Below are 17,210 nucleotides of genomic sequence, written 5' to 3' on the forward strand. Positions count from 1 at the left end.
ACTGTCTGTAGATCACATGAACACCACCACCGTCTGTAGATCACATGAACACCATCACCGTCTGTAGATCTCATGACTACCATCACCGTCTGTAGATATCATTAATGTGGATCAAACGGATTCTTTCTCATTGTTAAAATGTCGCTCTTACTTTCCCCAGATCGCTCGTAAAGTCGGCTGCTGGAGAAGCGACGAAGACGAGATGTTGGCATGTCTGAAGGTGAGCGACCCGGTTGGTCTCACTATGGCTGGAAAAATCGATGTTCTGCTGATTCTGGGAAAAGGTGAGAACATCTGGAAGAGACAAAAACCACATCTGTATGAACTGAAACAAGACTTAGTCTATGTCCATCCCTCTGTCCTCCTGCAGGTGTGGTCATGGACCTCCTTGAACTGGTTCCGGTGATCGACGGCGACTTCATCCCCGATGAACCCAGCCGTCTGTTTCACAACGCGGCTCAGTTTGACTACATGGCCGGAGTAAACAGCATGGATGGACACATGTTTGCCGGAGTCGACGTTCCTTCTATCAACAAGAAAAATGGCAACACCACCGTGTGAGTAAAGAAGAAACTACATAAAACTTTATGAAATGTAGTGAAGAAGAGAATATTTTTAGTCACTTCCTGGAGTCAAGTCGTCTTTACAGTATTTACATTTATTAATTCCATCTAAACTCTACATTATAATCAGGCCCAGTGTTGGACCTTTGTTTTCTTTTATTAAACAAAAGAACATAACAGATTCAGTTTACAGGGATAATAACAGAATAGTCAGTGGTACATCACTCAGACTCAGTTTGTAGTTTGTTCTCTTAAGACATCGACTTAATGAAGTCGTGATGTTAAAGAGACTAAACGGAGACAGAACCTGTTGCGGTCGTGTAACCGGGTTCTGTTTGTCCTCAGAGAGGACGTGAGGGGTTTGCTGGCCGGTCTGACTAAAGAGAAGGGGACCGCCGCCATCGACTCGGCCTACAGCGTTTACTCGTCTCACTGGGGCTCGGCGCCGGAACCGGCGGTGGTGAAGAAGACGGTGGCAGACATCGAGACTGACTTCCTGTTCCTGGTTCCCACGCAGATCGCCCTCCAGCTCCACACCAACAATGCCAGGTAACCTCTGATCAGGTTCATCAGGTCTCTGAGGTCATCTGATCAGGTTCACCAGGTCTCTGAGGTCCTCTGATCAGGTTCATCTGGTCTCTGAGGTCCTTTGATCAGGTTCAACAGGTCTCTGAGGTCCTCTGATCAGGTTCATCTGGTCTCTGAGGTCCTCTGATCAGGTTCATCAGGTCTCTGACGTCCATCACTTCTCTCAGGTCCTCTGATCAGGTTCAACAGGTCTCTGATGTCCTCTGATCAGGTTCATCTGGTCTCTGAGGTCCTCTGATCAGGTTCATCAGCTCTCTGACGTCCATCACTTCTCTCAGGTCCTCTGATCAGGTTCAACAGGTCTCTGAGGTCCTCTGATCAGGTTCATCTGGTCTCTGAGGTCCTCTGATCAGGTTCATCAGGTCTCTGACGTCCATCACTTCTCTCAGGTCCTCTGATCAGGTTCAACAGGTCTCTGAGATCCTCTGATCAGGTTCAACAGGTCTTTGAGGTCCTCTGATCAGGTTCATCTGGTCCCTTAGATCCTCTGATCAGGTTCATCAGGTCTCTTAGGTCCTCTGATCAGGTTCATCAGGTCTCTGACGTCCATCACTTCTCTGAGATCCTCTGATCAGGTTCAACAGGTCTCTGAGGTCCTCTGATCAGGTTCATCTGGTCCCTTAGATCCTCTGATCAGGTTCATCAGGTCTCTTAGGTCCTCTGATCAGGTTCATCGTGTCTCTGAGGTCCTCTGATCAGGTTCATCGAGTCTCTGAGGTCCTCTGATCAGGTTCATCAGGTCTCTTAGGTCCTCTGATCAGGTTCATCGTGTCTCTGAAGTCCTCTGATCAGGTTCATCGGGTGTCTTAGGTATTCTGATGAAGTTCATTGGGTCCCTGAGGTATTCTGATGAGGTTACTCGGGTCTCTTAGGTCCTCTGATCAGGTTCATCTGGTCTCTTAGGTCCTCTGATCAGGTTCATCGTGTCTCTGAAGTCCTCTGATCAGGTTCAACAGGTCTCTGAGGTCCTCTGATCAGGTTCATCTGGTCTCTTAGGTCCTCTGATCAGGTTCATCAGATCTCTTAGATCCTCTGATCAGGTTCATCTGGTCTCTTAGATCCTCTGATCAGGTTCATCAGGTCTCTTAGATCCTCTGATCAGGTTCAACAGGTCTCTGAGGTCCTCTGATGAGGTCTGGTGCTTCTTACTTGCTCCACGTTCAGGACTAAAGGAGACTGTGCTTTTGAGGTCGTAGCTCCTAAACTGTTAACATTAGCATCTACAGAAATATGTGGTCTTGTTGCTGGTTTCAGTTCTTGAGTTTGGTGTTTAAAGATGACCAGAAGTGTCCGTTCTGTTTGTCCCTCAGGGGAGCCCGTACCTACTCCTACCTGTTCAACATGAAGACGCGTATCCCAGGATTCCCTCGCTGGGTGGAAGCGGAGCACGCCGAGGACCTGCAGTACCTGTTTGGTAAACCCTTCGCCACCCCGCTGGTCTACTTCCCCCGACACCGGGACTTGTCCGGGTACATGATCGCGTACTGGACCAACTTTGCAAGGACCGGGTAAAATCCCAGCATGCACTGCAAACTTACATGTCAACACACCACGACTAGGTCTGCCTCTGATCGTGGTTTCTCACAGGCCAGACAAGAAATACTGGTCTCTGCTGGTATTTACTGAAAACTAGACCACTGGTCAGTGTAGTTATTAAAACATGTCTAAAATGGTCTCTGAACTGGATTGAAGTAGTCTGAACTGGTTGGAAGTAGTCTGAACTAGTTTACATGGACTGGTCTGAACTGGTTAACACAGGTCTGAAATGATGTAAACTGGTCTGAACTTTCTTAAACTGGTGTAATCGTTCACTGTCCTCCTGTCCAGTGATCCCAGTACAGGCGAGAGTAGAGTCCCAGTTCCCTGGCCCGCCTTCACCAAACACCACCAACCCTACCTGACCATCAACCACAAGATCACCAAGTCCTCCATCAGGTACAACTCTGGACTCTAATGTAGTCTATTGTAACTCTACTGGGTTTCTACTGTTTCTACTGGGATTCTACTGTTCTCTACTGTACTCTACTGTGGTCTGTGTTATACTACTGGGATTCTACTATACTCTACTGTGGTCTATGTTATACTACTGGGATTCTACTGTACTCTACTGTACTCTACTGTGGTCATTATGATTCTACTGTATTCTACTTTAGTCTACTGTACTCTATTTTAATGTGGCTCTGTTCTACTCTACCAGCTGACTAGTCTTCTTGTTTATTCTATTCTATTCTACTGTATTTTGTCTGTTTCGTTCTTCAGCTACGACCTGAGATCAGAATACGTTTCCTACTGGACCAAAACCTACAGCAGCCTGCCGTCAGTCAGGAGAGGAGAAGAAGAAGAAGAAGAAGTGTACTCCTCTTCCTCACTGGGAGTTTGAACAGAATATGTACCATAAGCATCAATGGGAGGAAAACAAACAACGCTGTGTTTTCTTCTTCTCTTATTTTAATAAATGAAGCTGAGCTCTGAACTCTGGGTATTTTATTTGATTATTATTCGATTTTTCAATCGATCCATCCATCAGTGATTGTAGTCACATTGAAGTTCAGTAGAGTACAGTCGAATCATAGTAGAGTACAGTAGAGTACAGTAGAATCATAGTAAAGTTCAGTAAAATCATAGAGTACAGTAGAATCACAGTGAAGTTCAGTAGAGTACAGTAAAATCATAGTAGAGTACAGTAGAATCACAGTGAAGTTCAGTAGAGTACAGTAGAATCATAGTAGAGTACAGTAGAATCATAGTAGAGTTCAGTAGAGTACAGTAGAATCATAGTAAAGTTCAGAAGAATCATAGTAGAGTATAGTAGCGTACAGTATCATCATAGTAGAGTACAGTAGAGTACAGTGGAATCATAGTAGAGTTCAGTAGAATCATAGTAGAGTTCAGTAGAGTACAGTATAATCATAGTAGAGTACAGTAGAATCATAGTAGAGTTCAGTAGAATCATAGTAGAGTTCAGTAGAGTACAGTATAATCATAGTAGAGTACAGTAGAATCATAGTCGAGTTCAGTAGAATCATAGTCGAGTTCAGTCGAGTACAGTATGATGATAGTGGAGCACAGTAGAATCATAGTAGTGTACAGTAGAATCATAGTAAAGTTCAGTAGAATCATAGTAGAGTACAGTAGAATCATAGTAGAGTACAGTAGAGTACAGTATAATCATAGTAGAGTTCAGTAGAGTACAGTAGAATCATAGTAAAGTTCAGTAAAATCATAGAGTACAGTAGAATCACAGTGAAGTTCAGTAGAGTACAGTAGAATCATAGTAAAGTTCAGTAGAATCATAGTAGAGTTCAGTAGAGTACAGTAGAATCATAGTAAAGTTCAGTAGAATCATAGTAGAGTGCAGTAGAGTACAGTAGAATCATAGTAAAGTTCAGTAGAATCATAGTAGAGTACAGTAGAATCATAGTAGAGTTCAGTAGAGTACAGTAGAATCATAGTAAAGTTCAGTAGAATCATAGTAGAGTATAGTAGAGTACAGTATCATCATAGTAGAGTACAGTAGAGTACAGTAGAATCATAGTAGAGTACAGTAGAATCATAGTAGAGTACAGTAGAATCATAGTAGAGTACAGTAGAATCATATTAGAGTTCAGTAGTGTACAGTAGAATCATAGTAAAGTTCAGTAGAATCATAGTAGAGTTCAGTAGAGTACAGTAGAATCATAGTAAAGTTCAGTAGAATCATAGTAGAGTATAGTAGAGTACAGTATCATCATAGTAGAGTACAGTAGAGTATAGTAGAATCATAGAAAGTTCAGTATAATCATAGTAGAGTTCAGTAGAGTACAGTATCATCATAGTAGAGTACAGTAGAGTACAGTAGAATCATAGTAAAGTTCAGTAGAATCATAGTAGAGTTCAGTAGAGTACAGTAGAATCATAGAAAGTTCAGTAGAATCGTAGAGTACAGTAGAATCACATTATAATAAAGCAGAAAACAGTAGAGTACCATTTAATCACAGTTGGCTACAGTAGAGTAAAATAAATATGTATATGTATATAAAATATAATTAAATGTGTATGTTCAATTTCCAGATCCAGTGTTTCACTTCCTGTTTCCAACGGTTTTCAATCATTAAGCTAAATTTTTGAAATGTTTCATGAGTTTAAAGTAAAACCAGATTCAGTTCAGACAGATGAAAAGATTTTTATTTATTTAAACAACAGACTTTTTTTTCTTCTGTGGTTTCACTCTGATGGACGTGAAGCCCCGCCCCTACCGGTGTCCCAATACACAGCATGTCTCTACCAGAAGTACCAGGATGTTCTACTGCAGGACAAAGCCAGCACCTCCATTCTGACAGTACAGGGGAGCCTCCAGACAGACCAGTCCTCCTCCCAGCTGAACGGGTCCAGACCAGGTTCAGACCATTGGAGGCCAGTTCAGCGTGCCGATGGAGATGAGGGTCTGACAGGTGTCAGAGTCCAGCCAGACGGACTCCACCAGACTGAAGTGCAGGAAGCACCCGGGACACGCCCGCCAGGATGGCCCACAGGTAGAGCAGGATCCTGAGGGGCACCTGGAGGACAGGAAGACTATGTCAATACAATGACTCCAGTCTGGGGTTCCAGGGTCCTGGTCCTCTGATCTGACTCATCCAGTTAAATCAAGTCAGAGGTTTGATTTGTTAACGGTGTTATTTTGAACAATGAAACCAGCTCTCATCTGATTGGCCGACACGTCCGTGAAACAGCATCATTGTGTCTCAAACACACTGATTGTATTTTCTTATTGTGAAACATGAGATGATGAAGGAGCTGTGAACGTGTATCGACCAATCACTGACCTCCGCTGTTTACATTGAACAACAATGACGATGGTCGTGATAAAAACACAAACCGCCAGCACCAGGTGGGTCAGCAGGAACTTGGACACCATGACGGCTCGGCTGGCGTGGGCTGCTGGGAAAGAATACGTATCCATGGCAACGTAGTCCAAAAACCCAGGCGGGAAGTCCCACGGTCCTCTGCAGAGAGAGAGAGACAGGTAACAGAGAGAGAGAGAGACAGGTAGCAGCGAGAGAGAGACAGGTAACAGAGCGAGAGAGACAGGTAACAGAGCGAGAGAGACAGGTAGCAGAGAGAGAGAGACAGGTAACAGAGCGAGAGAGACAGGTAACAGAGAGAGAGAGAGACAGGTAACAGAGAGAGAGAGACAGGTAACAGAGAGAGAGAGAGACAGGTAACAGAGAGAGAGACAGGTAGCAGAGAGAGAGAGACAGGTAGCAGAGAGAGAGAGACAGGTAACAGAGAGAGAGAGACAGGTAGCAGAGAGAGAGAGACAGGTAGCAGAGAGAGAGAGACAGGTAGCAGAGAGAGAGACAGGTAGCAGAGAGAGAGAGACAGGTAGCAGAGAGAGAGAGACAGGTAACAGAGAGAGAGAGACAGGTAGCAGAGAGAGAGAGACAGGTAGCAGAGAGAGAGAGAGACAGGTAACAGAGCGAGAGAGACAGGTAGCAGAGAGAGAGAGACAGGTAGCAGAGAGAGAGAGACAGGTAACAGAGCGAGAGAGACAGGTAGCAGAGAGAGAGAGACAGGTAACAGAGAGAGCGAGAGACAGGTAGCAGAGAGAGAGAGACAGGTAACATAGAGAGAGAGAGACAGGTAACAGAGAGAGAGACAGGTAGCAGAGAGAGAGAGAGACAGGTAACAGAGAGAGAGAGAGACAGGTAGCAGCGAGAGAGAGACAGGTAACAGAGCGAGAGAGACAGGTAACAGAGCGAGAGAGACAGGTAACAGAGCGAGAGAGACAGGTAGCAGAGAGAGAGAGACAGGTAACAGAGAGAGAGAGACAGGTAGCAGAGAGAGAGAGACAGGTAACAGAGAGAGAGAGAGACAGGTAACAGAGAGAGAGACAGGTAGCAGAGAGAGAGAGACAGGTAGCAGAGAGAGAGAGACAGGTAACAGAGAGAGAGAGACAGGTAGCAGAGAGAGAGAGACAGGTAGCAGAGAGAGAGAGACAGGTAGCAGAGAGAGAGACAGGTAGCAGAGAGAGAGAGACAGGTAGCAGAGAGAGAGAGACAGGTAACAGAGAGAGAGAGAGACAGGTAGCAGAGAGAGAGAGACAGGTAGCAGAGAGAGAGAGACAGGTAACAGAGCGAGAGAGACAGGTAACAGAGAGAGAGACAGGTAGCAGAGAGAGAGAGACAGGTAGCAGAGAGAGAGAGACAGGTAACAGAGCGAGAGAGACAGGTAGCAGAGAGAGAGAGACAGGTAGCAGAGAGAGAGAGACAGGTAACAGGGCGAGAGAGACAGGTAGCAGAGAGAGAGAGACAGGTAACAGAGAGAGCGAGAGACAGGTAGCAGAGAGAGAGAGACAGGTAACATAGAGAGAGAGAGACAGGTAACAGAGAGAGAGACAGGTAGCAGAGAGAGAGAGAGACAGGTAACAGAGAGAGAGAGACAGGTAACAGAGCGAGCGAGACAGGTCACAGAGAGAGAGAGAGACAGACAGGTAACAAAGAGAGAGAGAGACAGGTCACAGAGAGAGAGAGAGACAGACAGGTAACAGAGAGAGAGAGACAGGTAACAGAGAGAGAGAGAGAGACGGGTAACAAAGAGAGAGAGAGAGACGGGTAACAAAGAGAGAAAGAGACAGGTAACAGAGAGAGAGAGAGACAGAGAGACAGACAAAGAGAGACAGAGAGAGAGAGAGACAAAGAGAGACAGAGACAGAGAGAGAGACAAAGAGAGAGAGAGACAGAGAGAGAGGTTTAATATATCTTTATTTGTTTGTGTTAAGTTCCATTTACAGAGTTCTACTGTTACTCAAAACAAACCGAATTCTTTTCTGAACAACACGATACGTTATCATTTAAAACGGTTAAACAAATCAGGTCCAACAAACATAAACGTGTCTTTAATTGTCTGCAGGCTGAGATCTGACTCTCACTTAGCGCCCTCTTTGTCCAGTTCTTTGTTCACTTTGTGAACTATTTTCTTTAGTCTGAAGCCTTCCTGCTTCGTGAGACCTCCTCTGTCCTTGCTCCTCATGTGAGATCTGGCAGAGCTGGAGAGCTGCTCCTTGTCAGAGAGGTAGTCCTCCACTCTGACTCCTCTCACGTTCTTACTCCTCCTCAGAAACTCCTTTATCTCCTCCACGCTGTAGCCTCCAGAGCCCCTAGAGCTGCCAGCACCATGTGTAGAGGGCTCACTGTTTACAGCAGAGTTCTCCTCCTGACTGGACTCAGAGTCCTCCCAACCGGACTCAGGGTCCTCTTCCGGCCTGGACTCACACTCGGCTGCTCCTCCACTTTCTGTAGTTGCCACTTTCTTGGCCTGTAAGCTTCCTCTGTCTCTTCTCTGTTTCCTCTTCAGCTGAGGGGCCTTGAGCTGCTCCTCGTCTGCTTCCATGGCCACCTCCCCACCTGCCTCCACCTGTCCTCCAGTACTCTCCCTCACCTGATGGACCTCCCTTGCCCCGTCCTTCCTCACCTCTTGTCCCCCACTTGTCCTCTCTTCTCTCACCTCCTGTACCCCACCCGTCTCCTCCACTGTCGCCTCCTGGGGCACACCCGTCTCCTCCACCCTCGCCTCCTGTGCTCCACTTGTTCCCTCTTGTCCGTCCTGCTTGTCCCCTCTGTCCTCCTCAGTACCTCTCTGGTTCTGGTCTTTGTTTGAGCCGTGTCCCCAGGACAAGCTCTGCTCAGATGTCCTTCTCTCCCACAGCTGTAACATTTAAAATCGTTAGTCTTTGCAAAGATGACGTAGTCAAAGTCGTCCACAGTGATCTTGAAGCTGAGGTTGACCACTCTGCTCCTGTTGCTGGGGATCATGAAGACATGTCTCCTGTGAGACACCACGTGCTGCAACAGCGGAGACTGAAATCCAGAGGACACCCTCCTAACCGGAGACACCACCTTCCCATGTTTGGACAGCTCTTTGACGATGGCATCATTCTTTATGAATGGCGGCACGTTGGACACAGTGACTTTCACCTCCGGTGAGGCGAGAGCATACGTGGGCAGGAAGTGTTCACCCACGGAGATCCCGTTCATCAACACCACTTCCGCAGTTTCTATGCTGTCCAGAAAGATGACCACAGCGCTGTTCATCCGCGCTGCGGACTTCACGTGGCTGTGGCCGACAAGCTCACCCACTCCCAGGCTGATCTCCTCCACCCAACACCCGAACAGAGGCGGGATCTTCACGCCGTGTTCCCTGGTTAGCTCCGTCAGGCGCATGCTAGCGTTTAGCACGCCGACAGCACCTGCTGCCCGGCTGCAAACCGCTCAAAAAGACCGGAAAAACAGATAAAAGTACACAAAAAAACCCAGTGAACCCTGCACACCCCACTACACTATCATACCCAACATTACACTATCATACCCAACACTACACTATCACACCCAACACTACACTATCATACCCAACACTACACTATCATACCCAACACTACACTATCATACCCAACACTACACTATCATACCCAACATTACACTATCATACCCAACATTACACTATCATACCCAACACTACACTATCATACCCAACACTACACTATCATACCCAACATTACACTATCATACCCAACACTACACTATCATACCCAACACTACACTATCATACCCAACATTACACTATCATACCCAACACTACACTATCATACCCAACACTACACTATCATACCCAACATTACACTATCATACCCAACACTACACTATCATACCCAACACTACACTATCATACCCAACATTACACTATCATACCCAACTCTACACTATCATACCCAACACTACACTATCATACCCAACACTACACTATCATACCCAACATTACACTATCATACCCAACATTACACTATCATACCCAACACTACACTATCATACCCAACACTACACTATCATACCCAACACTACACTATCATACCCAACACTACACTATCATACCCAACATTACACTATCATACCCAACACTACACTATCATACCCAACACTACACTATCATACCCAACACTACACTATCATACCCAACACTACACTATCATACCCAACATTACACTATCATACCCAACACTACACTATCATACCCAACACTACACTATCATACCCAACACTACACTATCATACCCAACACTACACTATCATACCCAACACTACACTATCATACCCAACATTACACTATCATACCCAACACTACACTATCATACCCAACACTACACTATCATACCCAACACTACACTATCATACCCAACACTACACTATCATACCCAACACTACACTATCATACCCAACATTACACTATCATACCCAACATTACACTATCATACCCAACATTACACTATCATACCCAACATTACACTATCATACCCAACACTACACTATCATACCCAACATTACACTATCATACCCAACACTACACTATCATACCCAACATTACACTATCATACCCAACATTACACTATCATACGCAACATTACACTATCATACCCAACACTACACTATCATACCCAACATTACACTATCATACCCAACACTACACTATCATACCCAACATTACACTATCATACCCAACACTACACTATCATACCCAACACTACACTATCATACCCAACACTACACTATCATACCCAACACTACACTATCATACCCAACACTACACTATCATACCCAACATTACACTATCATACCCAACACTACACTATCATACCCAACACTACACTATCATACCCAACACTACACTATCATACCCAACACTACACTATCATACCCAACATTACACTATCATACCCAACATTACACTATCATACCCAACATTACACTATCATACCCAACACTACACTATCATACCCAACATTACACTATCATACCCAACATTACACTATCATACCCAACACTACACTATCATACCCAACACTACACTATCATACCCAACACTACACTATCATACCCAACACTACACTATCATACCCAACACTACACTATCATACCCAACATTACACTATCATACCCAACACTACACTATCATACCCAACATTACACTATCATACCCAACATCACACTATCATACCCAACACTACACTATCATACCTAACATTACACTATCATACCCAACATTACACTATCATACCCAACATTACACTATCATACCCAACATTACACTATCATACCCAACATTACACCAGTGAGCCCAGGACACAGAGACCAGGACAGACGGTGAGACCAGGACAGAGACCAGGACAGAATCCAGGACATAGAGACCAGGACAGAGACCAGGGCAGATGGTGAGACCAGGACAGAGGCCAGGACAGAATCCAGGACATAGAGACCAGGACAGAGACCAGGACAGGCTGTGGGACCAGGACAGAGAGACAGAGACCAGGACAGACTGTGAGTCCAGGACAGTGAGTCCAGGACACAGAGACCAGGACACAGAGACCAGGAGATAGAGACCAGGACAGACTGTGAGACCAGGACAGAGAGACAGAGACCAGGACAGAGACCAGGACAGGCTGTGAGACCAGGACAGAGAGACAGAGACCAGGACAGAGACCAGAACGGGTTGTGAGTCCAGGACACAGAGACCAGGACAGACGGTGAGACCAGGACAGAGACCAGGAAAGGCTGTGAGACCAGGACAGAGAGACAGAGACCAGGACAGAGACCAGGACAGAGACCAGGACAGAGAGACAGAGACCAGGACAGAGACCAGGATGGGCTGTGGGACCAGGACAGAGAGACAGAGACCAGGACAGACTGTGAGTCCAGGACAGTGAGTCCAGGACACAGAGACCAGGACATAGACACCAGGACAGACTGTGAGACCAGGACAGAGAGAAAGAGACCAGGACAGAGACCAGGACAGGCTGTGAGACCAGGACAGAGAGACAGAGACCAGGACAGAGATCAGGACAGAGACCAGGACAGAGACCAGGACATAGACCACAGAGACCAGGACAGGCTGTGTGTCCAGGACAGTGAGCCCAGGACACAGATACCAGGACAGACGGTGAGACCAGGACAGAGACCAGGACAGACGGTGAGACCAGGACAGAGACCAGGACAGGCTGTGAGACCAGGACAGGCTGTGAGACCAGGACAGAGAGACAGAGACCAGGACAGAGACCAGGACAGGCTGTGAGACCATGACAGAGACCAGGACGGGCTGTGAGTCCAGGACAGTGAGTCCAGGACACAGAGACCAGGACAGACAGTGAGACCAGGACAGAGACCAGGACATAGACACCAGGACAGACTGTGAGACCAGGACAGAGAGACAGAGACCAGGACAGAGACCAGGACAGGCTGTGAGACCAGGACAGAGAGACAGAGACCAGGACAGAGACCAGGACGGGCTGTGAGTCCAGGACAGTGAGTCCAGGACACAGAGACCAGGACAGACGGTGAGACCAGGACAGAGACCAGGAAAGGCTGTGAGACCAGGACAGAGAGACAGAGACCAGGACAGACGGTGAGACCAGGACAGAGACCAGGACAGGCTGTGAGACCAGGACAGAGAGACAGAGACCAGGACCTCCTGGGACTCTTCATCAAAGTCGATAAAGAAACGTTTTGTCGGTTAATCTTGTTTGTCCCATCTTCTCCTCCGGCCCTGAACGCCTCGTGACGTCTCCTGACAGCTGCTGGGTGGGCGGGGCTTCGTGTTGCTCAACATGGCCGGGCGCTGCTCGGATCAACAGATCTGAAGGTAACCGACGGAAACTTCACTTTATTACACTTAGCTCCGTCAGCTAACATGCTAACCTCCAGAACACACAGCGGACTGACAGACTAGCTGCTAACATGTTAGTTTAGCATCCTGCTGTTAGCTGAGAACCAATGCAAAGTCTGAGATGTTTATCACTAATGCTAACTCTTAGCTTAGCTTCAATAAGAACTCTTCAACTAACTTCAGATGTGTGACGTGACGTTATTCCCTAACAGTGACATCATACAGAGTACTAACAGTTACATGTACTTATACAGAAGAAGTAGTCAGATGTTTTACTGCAGCAGAAGTACTGATACCAGTGTACAAATACTGTTACGGTAAAAGTACTGCATTCAGAAACTACTTTACGAAAAGTACAAAAGTATTAACATCTAAATATACTTAAAGTAGCTCAAGTAAAAGTATTTATAATGTAGAATGATACATATTGGATTAACACCACATATAATACTTCTGAAATGTAGGAACTTACAAGTAGAAGTATAAAGTAGCAGTAAATGGAAATACACAAGTAAAACACAAAAACCATAGAATTGTACGTAACTGCTTAAGTAACTAAGTAAGTAGAGTATAAATACTCTATTACAAGTACAGCACTGCATTGAAACTGTGTCTTCAGTACATCCCATAATACACCTGGTCCCTGTATCGGATGATTGGAGACGTGTGTGTCTGTCTCCAGGTGTCCATGATGTCCAGTCTGCAGGTGAGTATCACTGAGCTCCTGCTCTCATTGGACAGTCCAGAGCTGCAGGAGGCGGAGCAAGTCAGAGCAGCTGTCAATCAGCAGTTGAGCACAGGTGAGTGTCCCTGTGTCTCCCTGTGTCTGTCCACCTCTTTGCCTGTCTCCTACCTGTCTTTACCTTTGTCTATCCTTCTATTCTATGTGTCCATATGTCTTCAGTAGTATTTGTTGTCTCTGTATGACACCAGCATATATTGTACATTTACACATTTGATGTTCTTTGGTCCATGAGTGAAACAAGTGTGGTGTTATGTCCACATTGCAATGCATTGTGGGTATCTACACAGAGCTCAGTGTGACTTGTAGTGTGTCCTCCCAGACAGAGGCGGTGCTGTGCTGTGCTCTCTGGTGGAGTATTACCTGGACTCGTCCTCCTCCCAGGTGGTGCTCCTCCTGTCCTCCATCAGAGAGCCTCATCACAAGGTCAGTGACCTCTGGTGCTCTCTGTGTCTTCATGATATCTAGATATGTTGGTCTGTGTCTTCATGATATCTAGATATGTTGGTCTGTGTCTTCATGATATCTAGATATGTTGGTCTGTGTTCATGATATCTAGATATGTTGGTCTGTGTCTTCATGATGTCTAGATATGTTGGTATGTGTCTTCATGATATCTAGATATGTTGGTCTGTGTTCATGATATCTAGATATGTTGGTCTGTGTTCATGATATCTAGATATGTTGGTCTGTGTCTTCATGATATCTAGATATGTTGGTCTGTGTTCATGATATCTAGATATGTTGGTCTGTGTCTTCATGATATCTAGATATGTTGGTCTGTGTTCATGATATCTAGATATGTTGGTCTGTGTTCATGATATCTAGATATGTTGGTCTGTCTTCATGATATCTAGATATGTTGGTCTGTGTTCATGATATCTAGATATGTTGGTCTGTGTTCATGATATCTAGATATGTTGGTCTGTCTTCATGATATCTAGATATGTTGGTCTGTGTTCATGATGTCTAGATATGTTGGTCTGTGTTCATGATATCTAGATATGTTGGTCTGTGTTCATGATATCTAGATATGTTGGTCTGTGTTCATGATATCTAGATATGTTGGTCTGTCTTCATGATATCTAGATATGTTGGTCTGTGTTCATGATATCTAGATATGTTGGTCTGTGTCTTCATGATATCTAGATATGTTGGTCTGTGTTCATGATGTCTAGATATGTTGGTCTGTGTTCATGATATCTAGATATGTTGGTCTGTGTTCATGATATCTAGATATGTTGGTCTGTGTTCATGATATCTAGATATGTTGGTCTGTCTTCATGATATCTAGATATGTTGGTCTGTCTTCATGATGTCTAGATATGTTGGTCTGTGTTCATGATATCTAGATATGTTGGTCTGTCTTCATGATGTCTAGATATGTTGGTCTGTGTTCATGATATCTAGATATGTTGGTCTGTGTCTTCATGATATCTAGATATGTTGGTCTGTGTCTTCATGATATCTAGATATGTTGGTCTGTGTCTTCATGATATCTAGATATGTTGGTCTGTGTTCATGATATCTAGATATGTTGGTCTGTGTCTTCATGATGTCTAGATATGTTGGTCTGTGTCTTCATGATATCTAGATATGTTGGTCTGTGTCTTCATGATATCTAGATATGTTGGTCTGTGTTCATGATATCTAGATATGTTGGTCTGTGTCTTCATGATATCTAGATATGTTGGTCTGTGTTCATGATATCTAGATATGTTGGTCTGTCTTCATGATATCTAGATATGTTGGTCTGTCTTCATGATATCTAGATATGTTGGTCTGTGTCTTCATGATATCTAGATATGTTGGTCTGTGTTCATGATATCTAGATATGTTGGTCTGTCTTCATGATATCTAGATATGTTGGTCTGTGTTCATGATGTCTAGATATGTTGGTCTGTGTTCATGATATCTAGATATGTTGGTCTGTATCTTCATGATATCTAGATATGTTGGTCTGTGTCTTCATGATATCTAGATATGTTGGTCTGTGTTCATGATATCTAGATATGTTGGTCTGTGTCTTCATGATATCTAGATATGTTGGTCTGTGTTCATGATATCTAGATATGTTGGTCTGTCTTCATGATGTCTAGATATGTTGGTCTGTGTCTTCATGATATCTAGATATGTTGGTCTGTGTCTTCATGATATCTAGATATGTTGGTCTGTGTCTTCATGATATCTAGATATGTTGGTCTGTGTTCATGATATCTAGATATGTTGGTCTGTGTCTTCATGATGTCTAGATATGTTGGTCTGTGTCTTCATGATATCTAGATATGTTGGTCTGTGTCTTCATGATATCTAGATATTTTGGTCTGTGTCTTCATGATATCTAGATATTTTGGTCTATGTTCATGATATCTAGATATGTTGGTCTGTGTCTTCATGATATCTAGATATGTTGGTCTGTGTGTTCATGATATCTAGATATGTTGGTCTGTGTTCATGATATCTAGATATGTTGGTCTGTGTGTTCATGATATCTAGATATGTTGGTATGTGTCTTCATAATATCTAGATATGTTGGTCTGTGTCTTCATGATATCTAGATATGTTGGTATGTGTGTTCATGATATCTAGCTATGTTGGTCTGTCTTCATGATATCTAGATATGTTGGTCTGTCTTCATGATATCTAGATATGTTGGTATGTGTCTTCATGATATCTAGATATGTTGGTGTGTGTCTTCATGATATCTAGATATGTTGGTGTGTGTCTTCATGATATCTAGATATGTTGGTCTGTCTTCATGATATCTAGATATGTTGGTCTGTCTTCATGATATCTAGATATGTTGGTCTGTCTTCATGATATCTAGATATGTTGGTCTGTCTTCATGCTATCTAGATATGTTGGTCTGTCTTCATGATATCTAGATATGTTGGTATGTGTCTTCATGATATCTAGATATGTTGGTCTGTGTCTTCATGATATCTAGATATGTTGGTCTGTGTTTATGACATCTAGATATGTTGGTCTGTGTTCATGATATCTAGATATGTTGGTCTGTGTTCATGATATCTAGATATGTTGGTCTGTCTTCATGATATCTAGATATGTTGGTCTGTCTTCATGATATCTAGATATGTTGGTCTGTGTCTTCATGAAATCTAGATATGTTGGTCTGTGTTTATGACATCTAGATATGTTGGTCTGTCTTCATGACATCTAGATATGTTGGTGTGTGTCTTCATGATGTCTAGATATGTTGGTGTGTGCCTTCATGACATCTAGATATGTTGGTCTGTCTTCATGACATCTAGATATGTTGGTCTGTGTTCATGAAATCTAGATATGTTGGTCTGTGTTCATGAAATCTAGATATGTTGGTCTGTGTTCATGAAATCTAGATATGTTGGTCTGTGTTCATGATATCTAGATATGTTGGTCTGTCTTCATGATATCTAGATATGTTGGTCTGTCTTCTTGATATCTAGATATGTTGGTCTGTCTTCATGATATCTAGATATGTTGGTCTGTGTCTTCTTGATATCTCGATATGTTGGTATGTGTCTTCATGACATCTCGATATGTTGGTGTGTGTCTTCATGATATTTCGATATGTTGGTATGTGTCTTCATGACATCTCGATATGTTGGTGTGTGTCTTCATGATATCTAGAT

At 44.1% G+C, this 17,210-nt stretch overlaps 1 protein-coding gene across 1 annotated transcript in view; it reads left to right on the forward strand.

Moving 5' to 3' along the window:
* The window catches only part of LOC306778961 (bile salt-activated lipase-like), a gene marked incomplete at both ends in the record, with an annotated part of 11,181 nt that extends 7,650 nt beyond the window's left edge, over positions 1–3,531 (forward strand). Inside the window, 6 exons of the mRNA XM_079270701.1 lie at positions 161–284; positions 371–557; positions 909–1,112; positions 2,462–2,659; positions 2,979–3,086; positions 3,411–3,531. Coding sequence (XP_079126827.1) covers positions 161–284; positions 371–557; positions 909–1,112; positions 2,462–2,659; positions 2,979–3,086; positions 3,411–3,531 — 942 coding nt within the window. The remainder of the gene's footprint in view (positions 1–160; positions 285–370; positions 558–908; positions 1,113–2,461; positions 2,660–2,978; positions 3,087–3,410) is intronic.
* Positions 3,532–17,210: the final 13,679 nt, after the last annotated feature.

This window comes from Melanostigma gelatinosum (genome assembly GCF_949748355.1).
Source record: "Melanostigma gelatinosum genome assembly, chromosome: 6".
NCBI classification, from domain to species: domain Eukaryota; kingdom Metazoa; phylum Chordata; class Actinopteri; order Perciformes; family Zoarcidae; genus Melanostigma; species Melanostigma gelatinosum.